The sequence below is a fragment of the Bemisia tabaci genome, chromosome 1 (genome assembly GCF_918797505.1).
Source record: "Bemisia tabaci chromosome 1, PGI_BMITA_v3".
In the NCBI taxonomy this organism is placed as follows: Eukaryota; Metazoa; Arthropoda; class Insecta; order Hemiptera; family Aleyrodidae; genus Bemisia; species Bemisia tabaci.
Genome location: NC_092793.1, coordinates 88,539,454 through 88,556,456, shown reverse-complemented (window position 1 = coordinate 88,556,456; position 17,003 = coordinate 88,539,454). Strand labels below are relative to the sequence as shown.

The 17,003-nt window shown below is 37.2% G+C and overlaps 1 protein-coding gene across 1 annotated transcript in view; it reads right to left on the bottom strand.

Moving 5' to 3' along the window:
- Dhc36C (Dynein heavy chain at 36C) overlaps positions 1-17,003 on the bottom strand; it is a 542,513-nt gene that overhangs the window by 199,684 nt on the left and 325,826 nt on the right. Inside the window, exons 33-36 of the mRNA XM_072306421.1 lie at positions 12,894-13,017; positions 7,404-7,579; positions 6,182-6,330; positions 3,136-3,283 (exon numbers count right to left, since the gene is read on the bottom strand). Of these exons, the coding sequence (XP_072162522.1) occupies positions 3,136-3,283; positions 6,182-6,330; positions 7,404-7,579; positions 12,894-13,017 (597 nt within the window). The remainder of the gene's footprint in view (positions 1-3,135; positions 3,284-6,181; positions 6,331-7,403; positions 7,580-12,893; positions 13,018-17,003) is intronic.

The following is a 17,003-nucleotide window of genomic DNA, read 5'->3' as shown; positions in this document are numbered from 1 at the left end:
TCTTAATGAATACTTATTAGTTTAGTTATCCCAGTTGACATACTTAAACCTAAAAAAAAATAATAACGTTCAAATATTCCCGCCTAAAACTTCCAGGAACACAAGCGCGTGCGTCAGGACAGGTAACTTTGGTTAGTACAACCAACGCGCAACAGTTGCACCTAATTCCCTTCACAGTTGCGCCGTTGAGACAAGGCCTTATGAAGAGCATCACTTAAGTGGCGAAGTACAGAGTTTACAATGGGTGGCAAAGTTGATTGTTCTTTTGTATGCCATAACCATCAACAAAAAACCGCGAACAGTTGATGCGTGTTTGATTTTGGGACAGAATGTAATTCTGAGTTGTAGAAATACTTACTAAATTTTCATACAATACCTATAGGTTGTCAAAAGAGTACCCGGACTGGTTCTGCACGTCAAAAACTAATCTAGCTGCAGACGTGATGTTGGTCTCACTTTAAAGATCAACTCATTCGTCGAACATTGACAAGGTAATGACAGTTTCCGTAAAGAAGAACAAAATCGGGACCCCTCTACCTTTTTTAATGGGAACATTTTCTTGTCAAGCATAGTCTCTAAAATGAATGTCATCGGCACGGTTTTACATGAAACATTGACAGAAAATCAAAGTTACCAAATCCATACCAATCAATGTCATTTTTGTAGAAAGGTCATGCTTGTATTAACACCATATTTGAACTTATGCCGTGTTTGTAAAAAACAACTTGAATATTTTTTTAAGTTTGTGCTACTTAAAGATTTATCGAATGAATCCAACTGTTTCATGATTTCGCGGAGTATTTCGCACGTATGAATATTTCATAGGTGTGATTACGATCAGTGGTGCCCATAACCCGGGTTTTTCATACGAGCAATTATCCACTTTTGAAATAGGAGGGGGGGGGGGGGGCTGAGCTGGCCTGGTAAAAGTATTCCATGCGATATTTGCATGGAAATCAGCCGGATAAAAAATTGGGGCAGAAACCAGAATCATTTCCTTGCGCATATGACATGGAAACCAACTTAATGGAAATCATCCTCATAGAAAATGTTGAGCAGGATGGTTGGTGAAAAAGAGGCACCCCGAAGGATAACATAAGGAAATAATTTTCGAAATCGAGAAAAATTAAATCAAACGAACCAGAGAGATAGTCCATGTTGCCGTTTTTGTAGGTTAGAATATTTTTGCCTGCATCGAGGATTGAACCTGAGACCTACCTAACACTAGTCAAAGACCTTACCGGTTGACGTATACCGAGCAATGAGAATGGGGTCCGAAAACCTGGATTTAACTTTGATTAGAACGGGTTCCCTCTTCCAAGCAAACTTTTGTCTTGAACGGAGGCGACGGCATATGACCAATCGCATCCGTTCCAGAAAGGACTTACTCCGATGCATTTTTTCCATGGTTTTTATTAAACTATTAAATGATCATGAAGAAAATAACAATTTCGGCTCTGTTAGAAAATGGAGCATACATTTCTGGTCATTAAAAAAAATCGTAGGTCTCTAGCTCAATTAGAGCATGAGAGACGGTTGCCAAGCTATGAAAATACATGCGGAAAACTGGTTTTTCAGAAGAGCAATATTAGTATATATAAATGTAAGTGAAAGAATGCAAGGTGCGAGTGATTATCCCTTTTATCGAATTTTCTCGAGTTTTTGCGATCATGACTGCATAGTGGATACGCCATCTTCTTTAGCCAACACTCCTCTATAAAGTTAGGAAAAAATGGAAAAAAATGAAAAAAAAATTTGGGGCCATTTTCAGACCGGAGTACCCCCTTAACGTGTTTAATTAAATTTAGAAAGCCTTTTTACAGTGTATAGGTAATGGTGCAGCCGGCTGTACTGCCGTGCTAAGCAAGAACGCCGTAAATCCATCAAGATTTTCCCTCGATTTTTAGAACTTAATACGTTATGAAATAAAAACTGTTCCACCCATGCACCTCAAATGTTCAGGTAAAGTTCTCGACAGTATTTGCGAAAGAATTCTGTAAAAACATTGTCCCAAGGTACACAAGTTTTTCTGCTATGATACATTGTTTCCAAAAAATGTAAAGTGGCGTTTACGGCGTTTTTGAATTGCACGGTAATGTAGGTCTGGGGTATTTTTGGACGCAGATCCTACTACCAATTTTTACCAGGGCGTGGAAGGTTGGGACTCTTTCAACCTGGATAAGGTCACTTTGAATTATAAATTTGAATCGTGTAATGATTTCTTTTTTTTTTTACAATGTAATATACAGATGATCTAATATTATTGTCAAAATCTTTCACTTTCGTCTACCATCCGAAGCTCATATTACAGCTTCAAGAAAAATTTGTACAGTCTATAATCCAAGGCTAAAATCTAAAATATAAAATTTAAAATCGTCATGCCTAAAAATCACAGTCAGTTTTGTAAATCAAACTGTATATTCCCATCTCAAAACCAGTTGCATATTCCTATATCCAAACCCAATAATGAATTATCCAATACTGATGCCGCTGATGCCCACTGTCCGATGGCAAAAGTCCAAGGTTCTGATACACAGCCGCGCCACTTAAAGCAAAATTTCCGATTCAGATCCTTCTCTCTAGTTTCTGATGTCCGGCCCATTCTGAAAGATACGGTCTATTGACCAATTACAAAATATTCTAATTCTCGACTTTTTTTTTGGCACGATTCAGCAACATTTCAAAAAATAATTTATTGTTTTGCAGCCATTTGGCAACACTGTGAGGTGCAATGTCACCAAATTTCACCAATAATTTGATATTTAATCAATCAACTAGCAACTCTGGAAAATTTTCAACATTTTGGAAATTTTGAAATCTTTGGAGTTTTACAATTTTAAAATTTTGAAATTTGAAAATTTAAACATTACATTTTTACAACGTTGCCAAATGGTTCAAAGTCCACCCCGCAAAACCCCCAATTCAATTCATATTTTTCTGCACAAGTAGGCACAATATCTGGCCTCAAATTGCCATTATTACTCTACTGCTCTCTAAAATGGTAGAGGGCTCTAATATTTTTACTGGAACTATAATAATTATGTCAATTTTTGACCACATGAAATGATCTCAGTCTCAATGAACAGTTTTTAAGTTGATTCATTTCGTCTGAATTAGAGCCTAAAATTAGATTACCTGGATGACTTTAGCGAAATCACGGAGATTAAACATGTAATGAACTTTAGATGGAGTAGGTCGTAGATTCAAGAGACACGCTTTGTAGAATGCTAGAGTAGCAGACACAATCTGCTCGATGCAAGGATCGAATTCCTTGCTAAATCCCCTGAGAGAGACAAAACAGAAGAAAATAAGAAATAAGTACCTAAGTCAGTACTGCTCAAAAATCATATATTACAATGAAAGGGGCATTACCACATCTATACTATAAGCTCCGAGACCTCCTAATTTTGCAAAACTGGTAACGCGTAGTTCCAGCGTTCTACCGGGCCGATTTTCATGATTTTTGCGGCTATTGACAGGCAATTGTCTCTAGATGAGTCCGCTGTCATCAGAATTTGAAAATAAGACCCAGGTCTTTTTATGTTACAGGAGACTAGAGTCCCTTTATACTGAGAGTCAAGACAATGTGAATCCATTTCTGATTGGTTCCCGTATTTTAGGCCTTCACAGTGTCACAAACGGGAATAAAGATTACATTTTCACCGATTGCAAAGATTATAATCTGAAATTGACCAGGGAATTACGGGTTCGGCAAGGAACAAACGGAATGAGAGAAGGAACGGAGAAAGGAATTTGAGAATGGGCCGATCGAAGATTACAAAAAACGTTCAATTTCTGTAATCTTTATTTCCGTTTGTGACTCCATGAGGGGGTGTTGTCTTGACTCTCCGTATAAAGGGACTCTAGAGGAGACCAGAAAGCTTAGAAAGGGGGGCAAAATTTGAAATTCCCGCCAATGAGAAATGGCTGGAATTTCAAATTTAGCGGAAAATGTCAAATCTTGGTCTAGTTAGTAGGGGAAGGGAATGAATCGAAGGTATGCTGCTTTCCTACAGACTATCCAAAAGCGATGGAATGCTCCGTTCCGTTTCGTTCCAGTCTTGTCGTGAAGTTTGAAATAAATGCCGATTTTTTCATTCGATTCTTATTGGTCCAATTGCTCCCGGCCAGAGGGAGATTGGATAAAGGAGAAAAAAAAAATCTTTTCATTTTTTTGGTCGTTCTTTTGTCGACACGGGCCTAAGAGAACGCGAAGCACATTCTGGGGGTTGGACCGCGTAGCGGCCAGGAATCATAGCCCCCTAGTATTCTCATAAGAAAGTATGATTTTGCTGATGCATGTGTTCGTCATCTGATGAAAATAGAAACTAAATCAAAAATGAGTAAATTGATCGATACTGCTTTTGATCCTTCTACATTGATATGTTTTCAGTTTGAGGGTTCGGTATGTTTGACGTGTTTTGTACGTGTTTGATATTCGCGGTGCTTGGTACTCGTATAATTCATATGTTCGTAGTCTGTGTTTAAGTTTAGTGTGCGAGCAAGTGGTGTACAATGTGGTAGAACCCTAGTAGCAGAGCTAAAGTCACAGTATATAAACGAAGTATAACCGTTATATAAAGAGCGTGTTTATATAAAGAATGTATAATCAAAGTATAATGGTTATATAAAACATTTTTACAAATAAATTTTATATAAACTAATTATAAAGGTTATTCTCGCAATCTATAAAATTATTTGAATTATAACAGTTATACGACGGCGGTTTCCTTTGAACATCCCGTTACTTAACCGTTATATAACCGTTATATGAGTGGTATACTTTCGTCAAAATTTTTTTTATATAAATCTGCTACTAGGGAAATGTTTGTTTTGTCAGATTGATCGATGTGTTTCTTTTATTTCAAAATGATTAACCCAATATTCCTTAAAGAACCCTGCACATTACTTGTAGGGATGTGCACCACGATCGATTCCCAATTTTTTTACTGCATTAAATTCGTTTTTAGATGCTGACGTCGGCAAAATCCGGTAAGGATGAGGCTGAACTCTTTGCCGACCACCTGGCTAATGTTTTTGAACCAAATTCCCAGCCGGCAGCAACCAAAGAAGATAAAACTATAAACTTAGAGGAAGATGAATTGAATACTCCTTTAATGAAACCCAAAAACTTATTTCAAAATGCAAAACAAAAAAGCACCTAGTACTGATCTCTTTACCGGTACAATATTAAAAAAATTACCAGTTAAAGCAAATTACAAAATAATAAACCTTTCCAATGCAATTTTTTATTTTCAAAAAATCCCCAAACAATTTAAAGAGGCAGTAATTATCCTTTTTCACAAAAAAGCAAACAGCAACCAAACCATCATCTCATGGGCCCATTTCTCCTCTCTTATCTATTAGAAAATTATTTGAAAGAATATACAGGGTGTCCCAAAAGTCCCTTCCACCCCCTCTAAAATTTTACCAAATTAATATTTTGAAACGAAAATTTGGGGATGTTCATCGATCAATGTTAGCTACTTTTGAGGCCCCCCAAAATTTCCGTCCCCCCTCCTGGGGAGGGGCTGCGGACCCCAACTTGTTTTCAAATAGAAACCCCCCCATTGTGAAACATCAATCGAAAGAGAATAAAGAAAGAAAATTCTTGGCGCAAACCGCAAGTCAAAATCTTAATTTTTGACAAAATGGCGGCCGGTCAAAGTTCAAAATAATGGAAATTTGACATCTCCGTTTTTTTGACGGATTGGGACGAAAATTGGTATTCGACGGTTTTTTGGGACGAGGAAAACAATTCTGGCATTAGTTTACCGGACATCCTGTCCTTCTCAAAATGGCGGCGGTCAAAATGGCGAACTGAAGCGGTAACGGAATATTTAGGCTGTTTATCGGTGAATATGCATGAAACTTTGCATAGGGGGAATTTAGACATGAGAAAAACGAACCCTTCATTGGAGTTTTGAAATTTCGAATAACTTCAAAATGGCGCCGGACAAATGGTGGAAACTTGGAATTACAGACGTTTACGGTTGGATTCGCATGAAACTCGGCCGCCATTTTGAAAATGTGTAACATTTCAAAAATTTAAAGCAAGATATTCATTCTTGTCGAACCAGAAACCAACAAAACCCCGCGAGGGTTAAAAAAAACATCTGAAGTGGTTTGAACAGAATACTCTTCAGCCTGTGTGAAATTGAAAGTTAAATTACTGAGTTACCTCGTGTCAAGATGCCATAGCATGATCTTACTGTAAATTGCAACCATGACTTGATCAGAAAATTCATTAATTGCTACAATATTGAAATGTCTGCTAAATCGAGGCGTGATAGAAGTCTCTGGGTTGGTTGGATTCACAGCAGCGATCAACTGTATAAATCAGAGATGAAAATCATTAAAACTTTATGTAAATCATGACCACGAGAAGTATAAAGGAAAAGGAAGAAGAAATTGATGTCAGATACTGCATGCGCCATGGTGGATTGGTGGTGGTGGATTTGCGATCTGAGTACTTCAGCTCTAGAAACATTTCGCGAGAAACAGGATGCTGTTACTGGTTTTCTTTGATATCGACTTCAAAGCTTAAAAAAGTTTTCAAAGTTGAGGCCGTAATGGGGGGGGGGGGATTTCCCACGCTACCCTAAGAGTCCACCTCTACCGAATGTTCCAAAGCACCCACATCTTCTTCTTAGAAACGGCCGGGAATTGAGCTTCGGGACGAAAACTTTCTGAATGTAAATCAACGCCAAAGAATTCAATGATAATACATTCAGCCCCCAAAAACCCAATTTTGGGGGGGGTTTGTGGGTAGTGCTCCCAGTTTCTCGCAAATTTCAAATATGAAGGGTATGTTTTGACTTTGGATTTAAATTCTATGGCCGAAAATAGGTACTGTTTGTTCCTTGTACTTTCCCCCTAAACCCCCATTTCTTGGAATAACGGAATTTTGGGGCATTTTATGGGGAAATTTCAATGAGACACTGTAGGCGTTAAAATAATCCGATTTTCAAAATCAAAGTCTCCTGGTAGAAGAGGTCAATACTTTTTTTTTTTTATTGATGTGTCTTATAATCCCTGTTGATCCCAAATTAAGGGGGCCAAGACCCCCGAAAATTGTGTGGCTTTGGAAGGTCAAAAGTCAAAAATTTCAAATGGCAAGGGTATGTTTTGACTTCAGATTTGGACTCTACGCAAAAAATTACGTAGAAGTTGGCGCAATGGTGACTTTTGATTAGAATCAGTATACGAGTTATATTCAATAAAAATTGGGAATTCGATCATGTTACACATTCCCATTTGGAGTGTGCGGGTCCTTTAAAAATTCAACACAGTAATTCCATGCGGTGAGTCCTTCAATCTCCTAGGTAATTTTAAGTCAAACGACGTCGTTCTCTAGAATCTACGACTCAGAAAATAAGTAAAAACTAATAAAAATTGAGTACCTGGACATCTAAAATTTTTACTGGAATCATATCCTTCTGCTCAAACCACATATTGTGGTCAATCAACTGTCTCATTAATTCAACGGGAGGTTTGGCTCCATAGGCTTCTTCATTCGGCATATTGACATCATCGATGAATAAAATACATTTTTTTCCAAGAGCAGGACCATAGACACCTGTGTCAATACGTAAAATTAGGAACTGAGAAACCAGAGTCACGCCAAGGAAGTCCAGTCATAATGCTCATAATTATCAAACTTCAACGAATTTAAGGATTGAATATCAGTAGGGTGAAAACAGGGATTAAAATACCTACTGCTGTTGCCAAATGGTTAAAAAAATTTAATTGAAGGTACGAGTCGGAAATCCCTAATTGCATTGCTGTCAAGTGACCTGTCAAGCAACACCACCAGATGTAGGTTAGATTAGGTTACTCGAAACCACTGCACTTAAGTTAGGTCAATCGACACCAATGCAATGCGGTGTTGCCAACTAGTGCTAAGAATTAATTATTCTTGCACCATCCGGCAACAGCTGTTCTAAAATTCCTATTTATACCTTACGATGGCGCAAGGAATGTACTAGGGTAAAATATTTTCGTTTGGTCCTTCAATACAAAATGACTGTTTAAGTAGTGGGTAATGGTTAGTATATTAGTATTATGGTAATTAATGCTTTTGAATATTGCTATGTAATGGTTTGTTTGCGCAGCAGGCCCACAATTCTGTAGCTAGTGCTAACATCTGTCGCAGAGACATTAAGACAGATTCTTTGTAAAGCTAACAATGTCTCAATTGAAAGTATCATTACTCTATGGAATGCAATCATCACAACCTCGCTACTATACGCCAGCGACATATGGGCACTACGGTATATTAATCAACTGGTGAAAAGTAACAGTGCAATGTAAATTCCTCAAAGGAACCCTTCAATTACAGAAATACACAGCTCACTACATTGTCAGAGCGGAAGCCAATGTTGAGAGACTGGAAACCAGAGCGATTGCCCTTGCATTGATTTGGCTACCTACTTACAGTGGGAAATATGTCCGCAACCAGATATCCAAAATAAATCCGAGGTAAACTAATTAAACTAGATAAATGTAAGATGAACAACGCCAAACACATTTGGGTGACACAGTAATAATTGATACTTGGAACAGTGAACAATCAAGGACTCCTAAATGAAAATCTAATTATCGCAGAAACTAAAATAAAAGCAGCCTATACTCTTGCCAACCATTAGGGTAAATTAGTGAAGCACGGTTTCGATAAGATCGAAAATGCATCCTTTACTCCGCCTTACATACTATTAAGTGATATGAATGGTCATACCAAACCACAGGCCAGCTACTAACTTACATTGCAGAATAAATTTCAAAAATAAAAAAAAAATTCAGTCAACTGAGAACCATCAACGAAAGGTACCTATCTCAAAATTGGAATCAATTAGTGTTGGAACAAAATAAACATTTGGGAACTCTCCCGCCCGGCAAGCCAGGAATTTTGACGTTATAGTAATATTTTATGGAAATGTTTCTCACATTTAAATGTAATATATTTTAGCAATGTTTTTTTCATTCATTTAAGCCGGTGTTCTATAATATTGAAGCAATGTTTTAAAAATCATGACTAGAAATATTGTACAAAAATTTCTAAGCAACACATTTGGGTTAAGTATATTTATTAATGATGTTTCAGTAATATTATTTGAAATATTAAAGTTTATGTTACAATAACATTTTTAAGAAACTGCGAAAATATAATACCACAATTTTTAAATACATGTTTTTATTCAACATTGTAACATTGTTAAATGAATATGTTTCTATTTATTATCATAAAACAACATTCCAGTAACGTTTAAGAACTTAACTGCGTAAACGTTTCCAATCGTCACAGAACACGTCCCTTATGAAAAGTTACTCGGTGCCAAACGTAGATTTTCTTATTCCAGCCGCGGACCCGAAATTGTAAGAAAAAGGATTGATTGTTTATAATGTTGCCTTTCTTTTGGATGTCACAAGCATTTTTTTTTAGATTTCCTTCTACAGAACAATTCGTTATTGTTTCACTTTTCTCCGAACATGACTCAAATCTTATTCTGCAGCCCTCGGATCTTCAGTCTAGTCCCTCCGTCCCCCCGCGTCCGATTCGATTTTGCTTTAAGTTTCGGTTGGCGGTCTTTAGGCTTCTCGGATGTTTTTTTTTATTTTACTTATTTATTCACTTATTTATTTCTTTATTTATTGTTCTATCTATGTTTCATTAACATATATTTTTCAGGGGCCTTATACAGGGTTATTCAAAAATCACGCACCACTGGCCATGAAGGGGGTGGCCGTTTGAAATTTTTGAGTTGCCCTCCGCCCCCCTCCCCCCGAGGGGATAAAAAATTGGAAAGTATCTAAACACGTTTCTCCCTCGATAGGAGGAAAAACGTCTTAAACCGCAAATTGATATCATAATTAGAACTAAAAGTTTTGGCCAGTGGTGCGTGACTTTTGAATAACCCTGTAGCTCGAAGATGCTTTGGAGCCGAATAAATTCTAAATACCACTATTTTTTTATTGAAATATTTTAATCTATGTTATTTAATTAAAATATTTTAATATATTTTATTTCATTTATTCACTTTAGTATATTTTATTTATCTACTCTGATATATTTTGTTTTATTGACTTATTTTAGTATATTTTATTTTATTTATCTATCTAGATATATTTCGTTTTATTTATTTATTTTAATATAATTTATTTTATTTATCTACTGTCATATATTCTATTTTATTTATTTATTTTAATATATTTTATTTTATTTCTCTATTTTAATCTATTTTATTTTAAGTATTGTATTTATTATTTTTAAACTATTTTATTTAATTAATTCAGTTAATTTATATTCTTTATTCATTCCTTTTTTATTTTATTTCATTTTCAATTTCATTTATTTTTTTTTCCTCATTATTTTAATAACTGTTATTTTTTTATTTTTCCGATTTTTCCGAGCCTTTTGGGTATGACTTTTCCGAAACTCAAAATGTGTTTAAAATACATTTTAAAAATGTTCTCGACGAGTAATAAATCAATTCTTATGTATTTTGACTTGTTGAACTCGGGTATGACCTTAGATTTTTCCTATCTTCCCTCATTTTCCCGAAAAAGTAGATTTACCTCGGAGAACGAGCTTTTTTTTGGTATTTTTGCAACAATGTCTCTGGTCTATGGTCTCTTTTGGTCTGTTCTGATGTCTTAAGAGCCATTACACCCGAGTACGACCTCCAGTAGCCTCTGACAACCCCCCGTTTTCCTTAGAATGAGAAAAATCTTCACAAAAATACCAAAAAAGCTCGTTCTCCGAGGAAAATCGACTTTTCCAGGAAAATGAGTGGTGACAAGGAAAAATCTAAGGTCGTATTCAGGTTTAACGGATCAAATTACACATGGATCGATTTATTACGCATCGAAAACATTTTTGAAATGCATTTTCAACACATTTTGAGTCCGGGAAAGGTTTTACCTACACAAAAGGCTCGGAAAAATCGGAATTATTGGAGAAGTGGAGGGTGATAAAAAAAATCCAGGTCATGTATTCGGACACTTGTTAGCTTGAAATACATAAGAATCACTCTACCGCGGGTCCAGGATAATTTATCATAATGAATTGTAAGCATGACAAATATAAAACAGATTTGGTCAGTTTCCCGGGAAACAGTCGCTTTTTCCGAAAAGTGAGAGGTGCTAAGAAAAAACGAAGGCCATTTTCGGACTCAGCAGCTCAAAATAAATCGGGATAGCTTTATTTTGTACCTGAAAAAATGTTACCTTCATGTTGCAGGGGTCAAGAGTTGCAAAGACACCAAAAATTCCCATTTTTTCGAGTGAAATAAACTTTTCCTGAAAGTTGAAGGCTGATGAACTAAAACAGAGGTGATATTCGGATTTACTGCTTCAAAACACTTAAGAATCACCTAATTTCGACCGGGGGACATTTTTGTTATTTTTTTCACATGATCTTCATAATCAGCATAGTCTTAAAAGCGCCAGAAATCACATTTGAAGTCAAGTTTCTCGGTCAGGATGTTAATATTTTGTTAAACTAAGATGTAAAATGAAATAAGCGACCCAAAAATCATAAGATTCATCACCTTTTAATACGGTACATTGCATCTTTGGATTAAGTTCCGTTAAATCCAGTCTGTGGACCACAGTGGCACTTGGGCGATCACTGGGGTTAAGCAACGTCAGGCGTCGTTAGTACGTAGACGGTAGACCGTTCGGGAACATGACCACGGCGGCGCGGCGCGGAGCTTTGCGTAGGTTACGCCTACACACAATGCCTCGGCACTAAAGCAAATTAATTTTCGTATACAGGGGTATCCAAAAGTACGGACCCCCCCCCCCCCCCCTTATAACTTTTAAACAAAAAATGCTAGAGATTTGGAATTTGGGGAATATTCCTTGGTCAAGGAAATCACTTTTTGGGGTACCCAAAACTTCGAAGGGCAACCCCCCTGAGGTGGGGAGGACCCTAACTTTTTGTTCAAAAAGGAACCCCTATCTTGTGATACATCATTCGAAAGTGCTTTAAAAAAGAAACCATTTGGCGAAAACCGACTGTCGATAGCTTAATTTTTAATAAAATGGCGGCAAAAAAATGGCGGAAAATGCGTTTTTTGGCTATGAACCGACGGATACACATGGAACTTGGATTCCAGGGGGTTTCGGGCACGAGAAAAACAAATCCAATTTCAGATTTGCAAAAACCAATTTTCCAGCAAATCCGTCTGTAAATAGCCGTGAAAAGCATCTTCCACCATTTTTTGGCCGCCATTTTGTTAAAAATGGAAAAATCGACGATCGGTTTTCGCCAAATGGTTCCTTTTTTAAGGTCCTTTCGAATAATGTATCACAAGATTGGGGTTCCCATTTGGAAAGAAAAATTCTTAATTTTTTCTTCTATGGCTCTGCTACTATCCACTGCCCAAATTTACCTGGCTGGAAGTCCAAGGGGAATGTTTCAGCAGGGATGGTAACATTGCCGTTGAATATTGCCGAAACGTTGCCTGGAGATGTTGCGGCCTGTGAGACAAAATTCAGTTTGCCACAACATTGCTACAACGTTGCCAGGAAACATTTCCGGATAATTGGAAATGTTGCCGCAATGTTGGTGCAACGTTGCTTTGCCGGGCGGGTTTCTTTACTAATAGGTACCAACTTGGCAATGGTCAACTCTCTACTACATGTACCCTACTTTAATACTTTATTACAGATACTTCTTTAGATTCGATGTGAATGAAATTAAGGACGTCCTTCATACTCTCGAAATTTTAAGATGAAATAAAATACTCATCCATCTACTTATCCATCCATCCATCCGTCGGTCGATCTGCCCATCCATCCAATATAAACTTACTAAATGATTGAAGCAATAAACAAAGGAAAAATGATACTTAGTATTATCTTGAATAAAAGCTATTATGATTAAATACCTTTTCTCCTCTTGTCTAGTCTACTCATGATCAAGTCTTGAACTTGCTTAGCAGTTGTTTGTGGGGAGAAATTTAAAAACACAGGTCGGTATTTCTCAAGGTCAATTTTCTTCAACAAAAAATTCTGAAAAAGGGTACAACAAATAAAATGAATAAGAGACTCCTACACAGCTAGGGCTGCACAGTTCGGTTTAAAAGGTCTTCATTTTTTTAAAGACCACCCGCAATTTTTTTTCTCTGAAAGTGTCAGACAAGGTCTCTAGATTGAAAAAGTGATAGTCGCTAAATGATAAGTGAAGCAGTTTTTTCTTAGAGTTTTCCGATTTTTAAGGTAAAATGGTGGCAAAGGTATGCCAATATGCGACCACCAAATCCCATAACCCGCTGGTCGAATAAAGTTCACACCCTAGTTAGCGATCCTAAAATGGCACAATTTCAAACCGCAGGGATTTTTCTGAAACTGGGCCCAAACGATACCTTATGATACCCTAAGACCGCGGTAAAAATTTTAGCTTGAGTGAACGAACGGTTCTAAAGGAATGAGGGGGGCGGCAAAGTTGCCAAATTGCCATCATTGTTGACAGCGTTTTTACAGCAAAAACGACGTGGAAAATGGACGGAAAAGTTACACCTTTGATAAATTTCGGCTGCAAATGTTTTTATCAGTCTACCTTGCACATCTCTGTGTTCAGTTTCAAAAATTTTCACCGCGCAAAGGGTCCAAAAGGGGGGAGATCGGGGACGGATCAGGATTTTTTATCGAACTTTTTAAAAATGGAAGCAACATTGTTGGTCTCCTGCAGAGTTCATGGCTAACAATGTTTTCAATAGTCATCAATGCATACAATTGTGTTCAGCTTAACACATTTTCATCGCACAATGGTCCAAAATGGGGGAATTAGCGTACAAATAAGATCCTCTCTCAAACTTTTTAAAAATGAAGTAAAACTGCTGGTTCCCTGTGGGGTTCAGATCCCGAAAAAAGTCATGCATTTAATTTTTTTAAATTAATATCGTATGTCAGACCATATGCATTTCTTTTTGCGTTGCACTAAAAATAATGGGTAAGCTTCTTCACCACGTCACAGTACTAATGTTTGAAGATGTTTTTTTTGTTCATTTTACCTTATTTTTAATATTTATTTTGTTTCTTCTCTTTTCTGTTTTTTTTTTTTTTTTAAAAATTCGGGTTTTCTAATTTTGGTTGCTTTTTGTTTTTTTAAGTTTTTTGTTTTCTGTTTTTTTTTAAAAAAAAAATCTTTTGTTTTCTAGTTTCTTATTCTTTTTTTAGGCTATTCAAATCTGTTTCTTTCTTTTTCCTAATATTTTTTTTAATTTATAAAAGTCTGCATATTTGATTGAAACAATGCTGCAAAGTCGAATCTAAAACAAAGTTCTGTGAACGATATGGTCTGGCATACGATATTAATTGAAAAAAAATTAAATGCATGAATTTATCCGGGATTTGAACTCCACAGGGGACCAACAGTTTTACTTCATTTTTAAAAAGTATGAGAAAGGATCTTAATTCGTCCGCTAATTCATTCATTTTTGACCACGGTGTGATGAAGATTTGTAAAGATGAACATGATTTTATGCATTAACGACCAATAAGAACACTGACAAAAAGGACACATAAATTTAAGTAAACGCGTTAATTTGGGTTTTATACTCATTTCAAGGCGGGTCCGCCTTAGAAGAATGCGCCGGTTTTCTCAATGTAGGCCCTCATGATTCTCTTAGAACAAGAAAATCCTTTTTTCTTGAATAAAAAAAACGGGATTTAAAAAAAAAAAACGAACGTGTACTTGAATGAAGAAACCTGTTTCTTAAGATTAGTAAACGGGGACAACGCCGGCGTTTATTTTCTTCAACTCCCCAGCTTGTTGAAAGAGGAAAACACGTTGCGTCGAAAGAATAAATCGTTCTCTTAAAAGTAGTAAAATTGGACGAACGCCTTCTGAGAACGTCCATTGCCTCTTTTCAAGTCATCTGCTTGCTTGATCAAGTAAAATACGGTGCGTCGAAAGAGAGAACCAGTATCCTTAAAATTAGTTAACAGACTGAGCGCTTTCCGAGGGGGAAAACCAATCAGCATTATGCTTGTTGCCTTATTCCAAGTAACAACTCGCTTGATGAAATTGGTATCCTTACTTTTAGGTGAACTAGCCGATGTTGAAAAAAAATCAAAAGTCACTACATGACACACCTATTTTTGGACAAACACAGGAGGCTACTGAATGTAACCACTCTGAGGCGGTCCTCATCCAGCACTGCACTAACCGATGCGTTTCGTATCATTAATAAGATCGATCTCATGCAGTAGAACATGCCTGATTCTTGAACAGTAGATCCTAAGGAACACATACACACCAATTTTTGGCCATTATCATTGATGCTGATTTTTTGACTTTTTTGGCGCTCGATCGACTGTTTTCCCCACTCTGATACGGTTTTTAGCTTCATTCCTGCCAAGTTTGGAGGAAGTAGCTTCAACAGTTTTTCTGTAAAGTGTTGGTAATGAGTCGGTACAGTAGCTTTATATACAGGGTGTTCGTAAAGTCCCCTCCCCCCCTCTAACTTTTGACCTAATTGAGGTAGGGATTTGAAACTTGGAGGGTGTTCCTAGATCAAAGGGAGCTACTTTTTGACCCCCCAAAAATTTATGGGGGGCCCCATTTTTGGGGGGTTACGGACCCTAACCTCGAGTTCCGGACCCAAAATCTTGGGGGGCCCCATTTTGGGGGGGGTTACGGACCCTAACTTTTAATTTTCAAATGGGAAGACCCCCTTTGTGATACCTCGTTCGAAAGAGCATAAAAAAAGAAAATTTTTCGCGCAAACCGGAAGTCATTATCTCAAACCGTTTCAAAATGGCGGCCGGTCAAAGTTCCAAATGGCCGAAAATTGGCACCTCTGCTATTTGCACATGGATTTGCTTGAAACTCGGTATCTGGGGGTATTATGGCACGAGATAAACGAATTTAACGTTAGATTTTCAAAAAAACCCTAATTTTTCAAAATGGGGACCGGTTTAGGCTCAAAAAGGCCGAAAATTTGACAAACTCGATTTTTATGCCAAATGGATTCACCTGCAATTCGGTATCTGGGGGTATTTTGACCCGAGAATAACGAATTCAACGTTAGATTTTTAAACAAACCCTAATTTTTCAAAATGGCCGCCGATTAAAGTTCAAAATGGTCAACAATTGGCAACCTCGACTTTTTGCCGATAGATTCGCCTGAAACTTGGTGAAATAACGTCAAATTCGTTTGTTTCCCACCCAGATACCCTCAAACACCGAGTTTGAGGCGAATCTATCGGCAAAAAGTCGAGGTTGCCAATTGTTGACCATTTTGAACTTTAATCGGCGGCCATTTTGAAAAATTAGGGTTTGTTTAAAAATCTAACGTTGAATTCGTTATTCTCGGGTCAAAATACCCCCAGCTACCGAATTTCAGGTGAATCCATTGGCAAAAAAATCGAGTTTGTCAAATTTTCGGCCTTTTTGAGCCTAAACGGGTCGCCATTTTGAAAAATTAGGGTTTTTCTGAAAATCTAACGTTAAATTCGTTTTTCTCGTGCCAAAATACCTCCAGATACCGAGTTTCAAGCAAATCCATGTGCAAATAGCAGAGGTGCCAATTTTCGGCCATTTGGAACTTTGACCGGCCGCCATTTTGAAACGGTTTGAGATAATGACTTCCGGTTTGCGCGAAAAAGTTTCTTTTATTATGCTCTTTCGAACGAGGTATCACAAAGGGGGTCTTCTCATTTGAAAATTAAAAGTTAGGGTCCGTAACCCCCCCAAAATGGGGCCCCCCAAAAATTTTGGGGGGGTCAAAAAGTAGCTCCCTTTGATCTAGGAACACCCTCCAAGTTTCAAATCTCTACCTCAATTAGGTCAAAAGTTAGAGGGGGGGGAGGGGACTTTACGAACACCCTGTATTTTATGATGACGCTTTCCAGCCACAGTGGAAACGAAAAGGTAGATTTCGACTAATCGTTTCTATGAAAACAGTTGTGCCTAATGAGCCTGAAAGGTCGAAAAATCATTCCCCTTGGACTTGGAATGTTCAGAATAAGGGGTGGTTTTAGAGAGTGGGTGA